General features: G+C 39.6%; 1 protein-coding gene across 2 annotated transcripts in view; it reads right to left on the reverse strand.

Annotated features, from left to right (window-relative positions):
- The window catches only part of LOC150076170 (exportin-T-like), a 408083-nt gene that overhangs the window by 289704 nt on the left and 104192 nt on the right, over window positions 1–14187 (reverse strand). For both annotated transcript variants that reach the window (XM_090387100.1, XM_090387099.1), the window contains exon 8: window positions 8960–9229. In XM_090387100.1, the coding sequence (XP_090243226.1) occupies window positions 8960–9229 (270 nt within the window). The remainder of the gene's footprint in view (window positions 1–8959; window positions 9230–14187) is intronic.

The following is a 14187-nucleotide window of genomic DNA, read 5'->3' on the forward strand; positions in this document are numbered from 1 at the left end:
TTGTTTATCCGGCTTATTGGCCGCCAGGCCCCTAGTGGGGCCCGACGTTGCCCATACCCTGCCACGTGGAGGCTAGCCGGGTGTATCCAGTATCACAACAATTTGCTCTGGCAGGTCCTGCCACCTAGTTTCCTGGGATTTCAGTGGCTAGGGCCTATTTAAAAAAAAAATAAAATAAAAATAATAAATAAAAAATAAATAAATAAAATAAAATAAAAGTTTATGCATTTGACATTAATGCTTAATGGGATTGCTGTTAGGAAATCGCTGGTTAGGGTTGAACACTAAAGAGATGTGTTAAAGGCCAAATAGGTCGGGCAAAATTTTGATGTTATTAAATTTAGACATGTAACGCTAGATAAAAGCTGATAGTGTTAGATATCTTAGAGATTTGCATAAAACCGGTAGAATTTAGACGTTGGTTATAATTTGGCGGCATTGTTAAGGGGTGTACTCGGTCGATTTAGTGAGGGGGGGGGGAGATTGAAGACTGGGGAGGAAACAGATAGAAGAATAGGGACGGATAGAGTAGGCATCCCCAAAGAGGTCAGTGGAGACGAGCCCCACCAGGCGAAATATGGGGGGTAGGCAGGGAGGAGAGGAGACAGAGGTCCATCTCCTCCATTCCCTGCCTGGGGATGGGGTTTTAAAGGGAACCAGGTTAGAGTACCCAGTTCGGATCGCCAATGGCGTGTTGGCAGCAAAGCCGCAGAATGTCTTCGTCGGTGTCTTGTCCAAGGAGTGTCGAATCCGGTATGAAGGTCCAGCTGCCCATCCCGCTCTGGGGGTGGGATATGTTAGCTGGCAGTGGGGAATCTACCAGGTGAAGGGGGGGAGACGCACACATTTACTTCATTCGGAATGTGCATTCTCACTCTACTTGCATTCTTTTTTTTTTTTTTTTTTATACTTTTTTCTTATTTTATAATTTTTTTTTTTATTATTTATTTTTTTTTTATACTTTTTTTCTCATTTTATAATTTTTTTTATTTATTTATTTTATTATTTTTTTTTTTTATACTTTTTTCTTATTTTATAAATTTTTTTTTTTTTTTTTTTTTTCACTCGACTCATTCATCTTTTTCTCACACACCAGGAGGGGATGCAATGATGGGTAGCGTAAATTTAAATACTAATTAAAACCAGGGTTAGTGTGTACTTAACTTAGCATTTGTGTTCTTTTCTCTCACGCTTGCACTTTTATTCATTCTTCTAGTTCTCATCTCATTTATTCGACTCTTTCTTTCTGCACTGCACTCTCTGGGCACCGCAACTTACTGTTATTCTTCAGTTGTGGTGCAGGCCTAGCTGCAAGGTTTTTTTTTTTTTTTTTTTGCAGGCCAGGGGAGAATGCAGTGATAGTGTTTATGTGGTTTGTAAATGTTTGTTGGTACAGTATATATAAAGTAATGTAAGTTATTTTTAGCTTTGTATTCTTTCGGCCAATTACATTTGCTCGTCTGCTCACTCCCATTCACTTTCTCTGCATGCATTCCCATCCCCCTCCCCTACATTGGTTTGGGGCCCCAGGTTCCTACACATGGCATGGTAGTCATGGGGAGTTTTGTTATGTCAGGTTTCTGTCAGGGTGCAGAATACTGCTATCCTAACAGTTTTTAAGTCATCATCTGGGCGTGGTGGGAAACTTGGGCAATTTTACTATTGATTATTGTTTAATTGCTGGGGGGCTGAAATTGCTCTGCGCATTTCGAAAACTTTCTGTGTGAAAGATGTAAAAGCTTTATAATTTTGCTCTTCTATGATGAAGAGATGTTCTTCTCCCCTGGGAAGGGGACCAATCTGTGCTATTAGCTCTGTTCTGGGGATGTCATATATTATACATTCATAGAGAATGTGTGCCCAGTCTTCACTTTCGCCACAGGTGCAGTTTGGGTCATCGGTCAGGCCTAAGGAGGTTAGTTTCGCCTTTAGGGAGCCGTGCCCTGTCAATATAAATGTTGTAAAAAGTCCAGGGTCATACCACTTAGGTGGCTTTGGGCTAACCATTGACACCAGTGGCAGAAACCGTTTGGTGACCAGACCTCTGGTTTCCTGCTCCCACTTTGTTTGCCATAGCTCGTGGAGCTTTGTGGCTATTCTTTTTCTTTCATCATTGAAGGTATTGGTTGTATCAAGGGCTATCCCCAGAAATTCTGTGGATATGCCCTTTTTAAATCTATAATATAAGCCTCTTTTGGCTACTTCCAGCTGTACACTGCAACGAGACACTCGTAAGGCAGAGGCAACGACACATGGGCTGGTAGTACGATTATTCTGGACAGCATTCAACACACTTTCTTCCATGGCGGGAGTTCGCGTCAAACGTGGTCTGCCCGCACTACTCCTGTTACCTCTAAATGACCCATAATCGCACAAATTTTGATGCACAGGTGCCAACAAACGGTGGTCCGGTACATGTCTGTCTGGGAAGCATTCTCCATAAATTCGTTGAGCAGCTCGTCCATTGCCCTCTGCTAATCCATACACTAGGTGCATGTCTGCCAGCTCACAGTTCGTATATCGATGCATGCTCTTCGTGCAGTGACTACTGCTTGAATGAGTAAACCAGAAATTTTCCCTCTCGCGAACTGATGAACAGCGTCGTGTACCGACTTACAGTGACGTTTCCGGTTATGGGTTCCTATGCGATTCACATTCCTTTAGATGTTACCTACCTCTCCTAAACATTTGTACCAATATTTTTGAGACACCCTGTATACACATATATATATATATATGATTTTATTAATAACCTTAAGTTATCTATGATTTTAAAATTTATAAATAATTCTTCGCCTAACATGGATATATATATATATATATATATATATATATATATATATATTATTAAGTTCCAAATTAAACATGTATCACCAGAAATTGGCAGGCCTTTAAGACTTTTAATCAGGAAAGAATGAATGAAAATAAATTTGAACATAAAAAATGGAAGATTGTTGTTGTTGTTTTGGTTTTTAGGAGCTGTTGTTGTTGTTGTTATTTGGTTTTTAGGAGCATTAGCAACTAAGGCCATATTGCTCCGGATATGCGGTGGTCATTCCCTGACCTTTCCGCATCTTCCGTATTTGGTGGTGACGGGCTCGAACCCCGGTCTAATCAAGAAGCATGTGATACGCATTACTGCTCCTTCCCACCTGGCTACGGAGGCACCCATAAAATATGGAAGAATCTCACCTGTAAGTTAGAAGTATGTAATACAGTAAAATAGCAAGTTGGTTAATCTTTCCATCCACTGAAAACAGAACAATTACATGCAATACAATTTGGAGATAGAATTTTGCAGCACAGTCCTTCATAAATTCCATCAAGGAGTGTATAGCATAACTGCAATACAAATTTCATAATAATCCTGGCTATACCGTCACTTGGCAATTGCATCTCTCATGTGATTAATAATTGAAAGCAGCTATGAAAGCAGCAAATTTTCTGCCAGGGGTGTCTCTGGGAACAGAGTTTCATCGTGAAATTTAATAAAAAATTCATAAAAATGAACACATTTGTATATAAATGCACATCTTAGTTTCCAAAAATTAAGAGTAAAATAACTGTCAAAAATCAAAGCAGAATTTTTTTTTTAAAATTGAAAAAAAATATAAAAAATCAGAGAAAAAAATTCATAAAAGTCAAAAAACCATTGTTATTTCTTTTTTTTGATGTAATAATATTAGCATTAGTAAATGCATATGATGCAAGAAAGCAAGCTTATATAGCATCAGTTCAAAAAAAATAAAAAATTTTTTCCCCCTTCCTTGAATTTATTTAGGCCATCAAACTTCCACAATGACAGATGGAAGTTTGTTCTAGCAATCAACTACCTGCTGGCTAAAGGCAACATTCTGCACATCTGTTCTACAACTGCCTTTTCCCAATTTCAATTTATGCCCCCTAAGGTGAGCAATCTGAGCAAGAGGAAGAAAACCATCAGCATTGAGCCTGCTCATTCAAGGCCTTAATACACCTCGATCAGATCACATCGCAGGTGCCTACTCTCCAGGCGCTGCAATTTGCAGAACTTAAGCCTTTCTTGGTAAGAGGATCCCTTCGTTCCCCCTCACCAATCTTGTTACCCTTTTTTGTAGTTGTTCTATCAATTCTACATCCTTCCTAAAATGAGGCCTCGAAACTTGTATAAAGTACTCAAGGCATGGCCATTGCCTTATACAAAGGAATACTCACTTCCTTTTCCTACTAGCAAAGTTCCTGTATATCACTGACAAAACCACATAACCTGCTCTGGCAGCCTGTCTGCATTGCTCAGAAAACTTCATATCTGACTGCACAAATACTCCCAGATCTCTTTCATTCTCCACTACCCTGAGTGTAGTACCACACAGTTAGTACGTTTCTCTTGGGTTACTGCTACCCATATGCATTTGTCAATGTTAAACTTCAGTTGCACTTTTCAGCCCATCTACTCAATATTTCTAGATCCTGCTGCAGTAATGCACTGTCATTAGTGTCATTAACAACCCTGTGAGCCTTCGTGTCGTCTGCAAACTTAGACATTAAGACTGATATTTCATCATCTATATCATTAATAAATACACAAAACAATGGACCCAACACCGAACCCCTAGGGACTCCACTAACAACATTAGTCCACTAAGAGCAGTGTCCATTGGTTCGACTGTTGATGATCCTGCTCAGATAGCAAACAAACTGAATGAGTATTTTGCATCTACATTCACACATGAGGAGTTATTAAGGTTTGAAAATGGCAGAAGGTTATCAAATTGTAGCAGGGTGCTTAATGATCATGTAATAACTGAGAGCAAAGTGGAAGAGAAATTGTTGAAGTTAAACGTAAGAAAAGCACCTGGGGTGGATGGGATCTATCCAGTTATATTAAAGGAGGCGGCAAAGCAACTAAGCAAACCCTTAGCCATAATTATGAGATCATCCTTGGACTCAGGGGAGGTTCCCACGGACTGGAGATGTGCAAATGTATCCCCAATTCACAAAGGGGGATCGAAGGGTGACACGAGTAATTACAGACCAGTTAGTTTAACTTCTGTTCCGGGTAAAATAATGGAGTCGCTGGTTAAAGATGCATTGCAGGATCATCTAGACAAGACTGCAGCAATAATTCAGACACAGCATGGGTTTGTTAAGGGAAAGTCTTGTCTGACAAATTTGATTGGTTATTATGATGTGGTCACAAAGGAACTGGATGCAAAAAATAATTTTGATATCATATACTTGGATTTCAGGAAAGCTTTTGACACTGTTGCGCATGGAAGACTACTGTACAAATTGGAGCAGAATGGTATTAAGGGTAAGTTGCTACAATGGATAAAAGGATGGTTAAGTGGGAGAAGACAGAGGGTGGTAATCAATGGGTGCTGCTCTTCTTGGACTAATGTTATTAGTGGAGTCCCACAGGGTTTGGTGTTAGGTCCACTGTTGTTTTGTATATTTATCAATGATATTGATGAAGGTATATCAGGCTTATTGTCGAAGTTTGCAGATGATACAAAGGTTGGCAGGGTTGTTAATGACAGTAATGGCAGTGTGCTATTGCAACAGGATCTAGATAATTTGGGCAGATGGGCTAAGAAGTGGCAACTGAAGTTTAACCTTGACAAATGCAAAATACTGCATATGGGTAGAAGTAACCCCAGAGAAAAGTACCAACTGTGTGGTACTACACTTAAGGTGGTAGAAAATGAAAAAGACCTGGGAGTAATTGTGCAGTCAGATATGAAGTTCTCTGAGCAATGTAGACAGGCTGCCAGGGCAGGTCATGGGGTTTTGTCAATGATATATAGGAATTTTGCTAGCAGGGAAAAGGAGGTGATTATCCCTCTGTATAAGGCAATGGTCAGGCCACGCCTTGAGTACTGCATACAGGTCTGGAGGCCTCATTTTAGGAAGGATGTAGATTTACTTGAGCGTGTACAGAGAAGGGCAACAAGATTGGTGAGGGGAATGAAGGAATCCTCTTACCAAGAGAGGCTTAAGTTCTGCAAATTGCAGAACTTAAGGCTGGAGACTAGGCACCTGTGCGGTGATCTGACTGAGGTATATAAGGCCTTGAATGGGTTGAGCACGCTGAATTCTGATGGGATCCTTCCACTTGTTCAGATTACGAACCTAAGGGGGCATAAATTCAAATTAAGAAAAGACAGATGTAGAATAGATGTGCGGAAATTTGCCTTTAGCCAGCGGGTGGTTAATTGCTGGAACAAACTTCCATCTGTCGCTGTGGAAGTTGATAGGTTGAATAAATTTAAGGAGGAACTGGACAGGCATTTGGAGGGAATGGTGTGATTTTTTTTTTTTTTTTTTTTGGCTGATGCTGCATAAGCTCATACATTTGCTTTCTTGCATCACATGCCACTACCACTACTACTACCACCACTCTGTCTTCTCCTACTCAACCATCATTTTTTTCATTGTAGCTACTTGCCCTTAATTCCATATACTCCAATTTGTACAGTAGTCTTCCATGTGAAACAGTATGATATCAAGCAGTATGATATATGATATCAAAATTACTTTTTGCATCCAGTTCTCTTGTGACCATATCATAGTATCCAATCAAATTGGTCAGACAAGACTTCCCTTAACAAACCCATGCTGTGTCTGAATTATTACTGCAGTCTTGTCAAGATGATCCTGCAATGCTTCTTTAACCAGTGACTCCATTATTTTCCCCGGAACAGAAGTTAAACAGGTCTGTAATTACTCATATCACCCTTTGATCCCCCTTTTTGAATTGGGGATACACCTGCTCACTTCCAGTACATGGGGACCTTCTCTGAGTTCAAGGATGCTCTCATAATTATGGCTAAGGTTTTGCTAAACTCCATTGCCACCTCCTTTAATATAACAGGTGCTTTTCTTGTGTTCATCTCCAACAATTTTTCCTCCACTTTGCTTTCACCTATCACAAAATGATTTAGCTTCCCGTTAGAGTTTAATAAGCTTCTGTTCTCCACTTTTCTACAGAATTCCTCATGTTAATGTAGATATAAATTACTCATTCAGCTCGTCAGTTATCTAAGCCGGATCATCAACAGTCGAACCACTGATATCAAGTGGATCAACCTGATTCTTTCCTTTCCTTCTAGAGTTTATATAAGTAAAGAAGGCTTTGCCATTTTTCTCTGCCTCCTTTGCCAAAGATTTCTTGTAATCTGCCTTCGTTTGCCTAACCTCCTTTGTGACTTGATTACAGACTAGATTAAATCTACCATAGCCTTCTGTGTCACCTGATATTATCTTCTACAGATATCTGCATATCATTTGATTCAATTTCAACAACTTACTAGATTATGAGAGTAGATTTCTAGTCTCATAACTAGTACTGAATTTCTTCAACAAAAAGAATTTGGTACTGTTCAAAAAGCAACATTCTAAAAAATGATTGTATGAAATTACTAAATAATCAACAACAAATAAAAATAGATCTGTGCATGTGTAATCAAAATGCCACCTACTTTAAAAACTTATACAAACATTCTAGGTCACAAAAAGATTTTATTTTAGTTCAGATATGTTTAATAAATTTTTCTGATCCTTGTATAATTCTATTAAGGCTATCTTACACTGAGTGATCACTGAATTATGACCACCCCTATGAAAACTGAATGCGACCCGTTGACCACGTGAGGTACGAGAGTGCAGAGTCAGTTGACTTAAGTAGCATAGATAAGGTGTCGGTGGTTCAGTAGGTAGTTAAGTAAAAGGGATGATTTATGGGAGTTTGATAAAGGAAAGATTGTGGGAGCTCGACAAGCTGGTGCCTCGATTTCCCAAATGGCTGAACTGATGGGGTGTTTGAGAGCTGTTGTAGTTAAAGTGTACCAGGACTGGCATCAAAATGGTCAACAATGACCCAATGACAAAACTGCAAAGGTCAGCAAAAGGTTGATGTTAGAGGTGAGCGCTGGGTCCGACGACTCGTACAGGTGCAGCACTGTTGAAGAGTTGACTACCCAATACAACATGGGGCCAACCTGGAACAATATCTGGCATGACCATGCGTTGCACGCTCGCACGTATAGCCTATACCAGCAGACGACCCTTATGGCATCCTCTCCTAACCAAGGTTCATCGGCATAAAAGACTCACCTGGTGCAAAGAGCATGCAAGTTGGACAATAGAAGACTGGAAGGTGTGCTGGTCGGATGAGTCATTATTTACTCCCCACCGTGGAGTAAATAACATGACTGGTTGTGTACAGATTTGGAGTCAACAACATGAGGCTCTTGATCCATCATGCATGGTATTAAAAGTGCAGGCCAGTGGAGGCAGTTGTATGGTGTGGGGCATGTTTCCCTGGCAGGAACTTGGATCCTTGGTGCATGTGGAACAACGTATCAGTAGTCTCTGCTATCATCAACTGCTTGCTGACTGTGTACACCCTGCTATGTTACACCTTTTTCCGAATGGCGATGGTATCTTCCAAGATGACAATGTGCCAAGCCATCGGGCACTTGTTGTGCAGGAATGGTTTGAGGAACACAGTTCTGACTTCCAGCATATCGATTGGCCTCCAAACTCCCCCGATATCAATCCCATAGAGCACTTGTAGGACACTATGGAAAGGCATATCAGGCGTCTGGATACACCAATCACCTCCATACCTGCATTGCTGACCACATAACACACATCTTGGTTGGCCATACCTCCCAAACACTTCCGACATCTTGTTGAATCAATGCCAAGTTGGATAGCTGCTGTACTGAGGGCAAAAGGAGGACCTACGATGTATTAGGTAGGTGGTCATAATTCAGTGATCACTCGGTGTATGTGGCTAATGTTAAAATTACAGAGGAAGTTACTAGCACACAAAAAATAAATTGATTACTAACAGAACAGCACTGTTATTTTTAGTGCTATTTTAAGATGTGTGAAGTAAATGTATGAAATGTATTTAAAATGAAAAGGCTACTTTAAAATGTATATTGAAATCTGAAAACAAACTACCACATACCTCTTGGGGATTCAGAACTTTGGCTTGTTCAAGAACTACAACAAAAGACTCGACCAATTTAGTTTTAGCAACAGGATCCATTCCTTTGTTAATAATTTCATGGATACAATCACAAGCTGCCTCTTGAAGTGGTTTCTCAGTGAGGAAATGTACAAGTACACTAACAAATCGGTCGTTAGCTATGAGATTGATATCAATCCAAGCAACATATGCTCCAATGACTTTTAAACAGCGAGAAGTTAATTCTGGTTCAGAAGACTGGTAAGTTGTCTGCAAAAAAAAAAAAAAAAAAAAAATTCATAAATTTACTGGCAATTATCTCTTATAACCCTCTATCAGGTGTATTTGCTATACACCAAGATAAGAAAAACTTACAAGATTAAAATATCCATTAGAGTTACATTAGTATGAATTTTAATTTTTCTATTTTATTTCTCTATATTCCTTCAACACGATAGCTATTTGATTTGAATCATCAATTATTTTTTAATTGGAGAAATATAGCCATAAAAAAATTCTTTACAGTTCCATTTTTCTGTATAAAAGACCCTGCATATTATTCACTCCCTTCCTGATTTCCAGTAGCACCTTGTTTCCTTATAGAGCACGAGGTGTTGGAGTGAGGTTTTTTCTGCATAACAAGACTGCTGTTACTAAAGACATTATTTGTTATTATCATCATCATCAACAGTGTCAGAACACTCTCAGTGAACCAAAATTCACTTTTTTTGTGCCTTACATTAAAAGAAAAATTTTTATTAAAATTTAATGCATTCTTTTGGTGTTATACACCTAGAAACAACTCTATATGCAGAGGATTGCCCCACATTTCTTACATTTCCATCTTGTTTGTTTCCTTCCTTACTGGACACAAAGGGCACATTCTGCTTGGAAACTTCTTTGTAGTTGGTGGAATATATGTAGAGAGACATCTTTCTATAAGAAAAGCAGGCAGATTCATCTCTGTTCACATTCCTGCTGAAATGTCGTTCTCACCATTGTGTATTTCTCTAACAATCCATTTCCAATCTTTGTGCCGAAACTGTAGGAGGAATTCCTGTTGCCAGCTACTTTTCCCATTCACAATGTGTGTATTTACTATTAAATGTCCATCAGGTGAAAGAAGTTTCCTGTACCACCTTACACTTTTACCAAGGAATTCATAAGGTTTAACTTCTTTTAGTTTAACATGTCCACTCCTCCCATATTGGAATTGTATTCGATTACAGCATCTAGTTTTTTCACTACTTATTTAGTTTTTCTGTCAAGTTTCTCAGTTTCACTCAATGTTCCTCTATGGATTATAGACAGCACCAAGACAACCCTTTTATCATGCAACTTTATTGATAAGCTTCCTTATGTGTAGCAAAGAACCATTCCTTTTTTCACTTCAGCCGACATTAGTTCTTTCGGCATTTTCTTTCTTTGCATAATCACAGCTCCAAAAGCTGCATTCTCAAAATAGTGTGGGACTTATGAACCTTAGTCCATGAAAGCAATGTGACCCTTACCTATTACTTCTGGACAAGGTTGGTTGGTTGTTTTTTTTTTTAGGAGCATTAGCAACTAAGACCATATTGCTCCGGGATATGCGGCGGTCATTCCCTGACCTCTCCGCATCCTCCGTATTTGGTGGTGACGGGCTCGAACCCCGGTCTAATCAAGAAGCGTGTGCTACGCACTGCTGCTCCTTCCCACCTGGCTACGGAGGCGCCACTTCTGGACAAAGCAGAAGTTTTGTAACTGATGCATGACTAACAGGATTTAGTGGCACTATACCCTTCTGTTTCTCTTTCTCTCAATAGGTATATAAAAAAAAAGTCCCAGGCACAACCAGTGTTGACTTCAAAAGAAAAAATTACCTTTAAGCCAAACTGGCCTTCTTTGGGATATACTGTTTCATAGTAAGTCTTTCTTTGAAGAGCCTTGTGCTCTTCAAACAAAAATTTGTCAGAAAAAAAAATTTCCTGCTCTGGCATATAGGCATTTCTGATGAAATGCACAGCAATTCCAAGAGCAACCTGATTTTTTCGACTGGTCTCAGCTCTCTAGTAGAGGAGACTACTGTTATTTTTTCTCAGCGGGCAGCACCATCCAGACGCGTTTTGGAGTTTGCTGGCTCACTCCTCAGTGGGCGGGCAGGTACCCTGATAATGCAGACATGCCAAATGGTGAAGATAATGATAATACGTTGAAGACTAAATGCACAAGGCATAATATGTTATGGGTAGAAATTAACTATACAATATTGGTGTAAATACATCATAGTTTACCCATAACTACATACGTAGTGTAACGGCATCGTTTAGATTTTATCTCATATTGTGGCTACCTTCAACAACAAGATACCAGGCATTGCACTACTTCAAATAAATAACGCTTCTCTAGTAGAGGAGACTACTGTTATTTATTCTCAGTGGGCACCACCATCCAGGTGCGTTTCAGAGCTTGTTGGCTCACTCATCAGTGGGCGAGCAGGCACCCTGATAATGCAGACATGCCATCATGGTTATGAAGTTAATGGCATGTCTGCATTATCAGGGTATCTGCCCGCCCACTAAATGATGCCGTTACACTAATGGGTAAACTATGGTGTATTTACACTGATATTATATAGTTAATTTCTACCCATAACATATTATGACTTGTGCATTTAGTTTTCAACATATTATCATTATCTTCACCATTCGGCATTTCTCATATTGTGGAATTAACTTCACCGTGATGGCATGTCTGCATTATCAGGGTACCTGCCCGCCCACCGATGAGTGAGCCAACAAGCTCCGAAACGCGTCTGGGTGGTGGTGCCCACTGAGAATAATAAGAGTAGTTTCCTTTACTAGAGAAGCATTATTTGTTTGAAGTAGTGCAATACCGGGTATCTTGTTGTTGAAGATAGTCACAATATGAGATAAAATCTAAATGATGCCGTTACACTACGTATGCAGTTAAACCTATGGGTAAACTATGGTGTATTTACACTGATATTATATAAACATATTGTATGATATTTTAGGATATAAACATACAGCATAAACCTTGATTTAACCATGATGGTAGAAATTTCAGGAGTTATATCATATATCAGGGTTGTTAAGGACACTAATGACAGTACGCTGCTGCAACAGGATCTAGAAAAGTTGAGCAGATGGGCTGAGAGGTGGCAAATGAAGTTTAACATTGACAAATGTAAAGTACTACATATGGGAAGCAGTAACCCCAGAGTAACGTATCAACTCTGTGGTGCTACATGACAGTGGTAGAGAATGAAAAGGACCTGGGGGTAATTGTGCAGGCAGATATGAAGTTTTCTGAGAAGTTCAGACGGTCTGCAAGAGTAGCTCATGGTGTCTTGTCAATGATATACAGGAATTTTTCTAGCAGGGATAAGGAGGTGATTATCCCCTTGTATAAGGCAATGATCAGGCCACACCTTGAGTACTGTATACAGGTCTGGAGACCTCATTTTAAGGATGTAGAGCTGTTGGAATGACTACAGAGAAGGACAACAAGATTAGTGAATGGAACAAAGGGTTGCTCTTACGAAGAAAGGCTTAAGGTTTGCAAATTACAGTGTCTGTAGACTAGGCACCTGCGAGGTGATCTGATTGAGGTGTATAAAGCTAAAGCCTTGAATGGTTTGAGCATGCTCAATGCTGATGGGATTCTTCCTCTTGCTCAGAATAATCACCTGAGAGGGCATAAATTCAAATTGAGGAAAGACAGATGCAGGATAGATGTGCGGAAGTTTGCCTTCAGCCAGCGGGTAGTTGGTTGGTGGAACAGACTTCCATCCTTTGTTGTGGAAGTTGATAGCCTAAATAAACTTAAGGCTGAGCTGGACAGGTATTTGGAACGAACGGAGGGGTGAAATGGGAGTGCTTTTTTTTTTGCAGGTGCTGCATAAGCTTGCTTTCTTGCATCATATGCCTCTACTAATGCTAATATCTGCTTAAAAAAATTAGAATTTTTGATATATTTATAAATCTACACACACTATACAAAAAAATTAGAAACCTTTTGCAATTGACATCAACACATACATACAGTATGAAAATGTAAGTCGTCACATGGTGTATGATCAAAAGTTCCTTGGTATCAGATAAATACTATACACTTTTCTGGGGTTTCTTAGTTGATTTGATCATGGGGAAGACAGGTGATATTTCATTTTCAGAAAGGTATTTTGTTGGAGCATGTTTAGCAGGAGCCATAATTGAGAAAACAAAGGAAATCACTGGTGTATTGAAAGTATACAATGAGTACACATTTATTCTCTTAGAATGCAGTCTAAGAGAATAAATGTGCTAGAAGGTTGGTACTCCAAGAATGAGACCACAGGAATTTCAAGTAAATTGTGCATCAGAATTGAAGGTCCTGTGCAGAAAATTATTGAAAAATTCAATTTAGGCAAAGAAATAATACAGCGAGAGTTGAATAATCTGGGATTTGGTAGTCGCGTGTCCATACGAAAACCACACCTTTCTGTAAAAAATTGAAAGATCCGATTGGAGTAGCACCACTAAGGCTGGAGTGGAGTAGTGGAAAAAGACCACATGATTTGACGTCTCAATTTATACTTTTTTGCACCAATGGTAGGGTTTAAAATGTGGCACAAACCTCACAAAGCCATTCAGCCAGACTGTCTTGTGTTCACCACTCAAGCAGCTGGAGGTGGCATCGTGGTATGGAATATCATACAGACTGGGTCCACTTGTACCATTAGAAGATTGTGTTACCTCCAATGAATATCTTTCTGTCATATCAGATGAACTCGCCCTGAAATGCTTCATTTTTACCTAGATTGCAATAAATTTTTCAGGACAACAATGCAACTATCCACCATTAAAAAATTGTGTACGAATCATTTGTGACATTACTATGATTTCCAACATCTACCCTGGCCATCTAATTCAGAATGTCTCGGATGTGATGGAAAGGACAGTTTGACTTTATTTCTTCAGTGACCACAACAGAGCAGCTGACAAATATCCAGATGGAAGAATGGTAAAATCTGAAGCTAGACTCCCTCAGATACCCAGTGGCTGGTGGTGGTTATTTGGTTTTTAGGAGCATTAGCAACTAAGGCCATATTGCTCCGGGATATGCGGTGGTCATTCCCTGACCTTTCTGCATCCTCCATATTCGGTGGTGACTGGCTTGAACCCCGGTCTAATCAAGAAGCGTGTGCTACGCACTGCTGCTCCTTCCCACCTGGCTATGGAGGC

Source organism: Mastigoproctus giganteus, chromosome 13, assembly GCF_048544385.1.
Source record: "Mastigoproctus giganteus isolate SK-2022 chromosome 13, ASM4854438v1, whole genome shotgun sequence".
Taxonomy (NCBI): Eukaryota; Metazoa; Arthropoda; class Arachnida; order Uropygi; family Thelyphonidae; genus Mastigoproctus; species Mastigoproctus giganteus.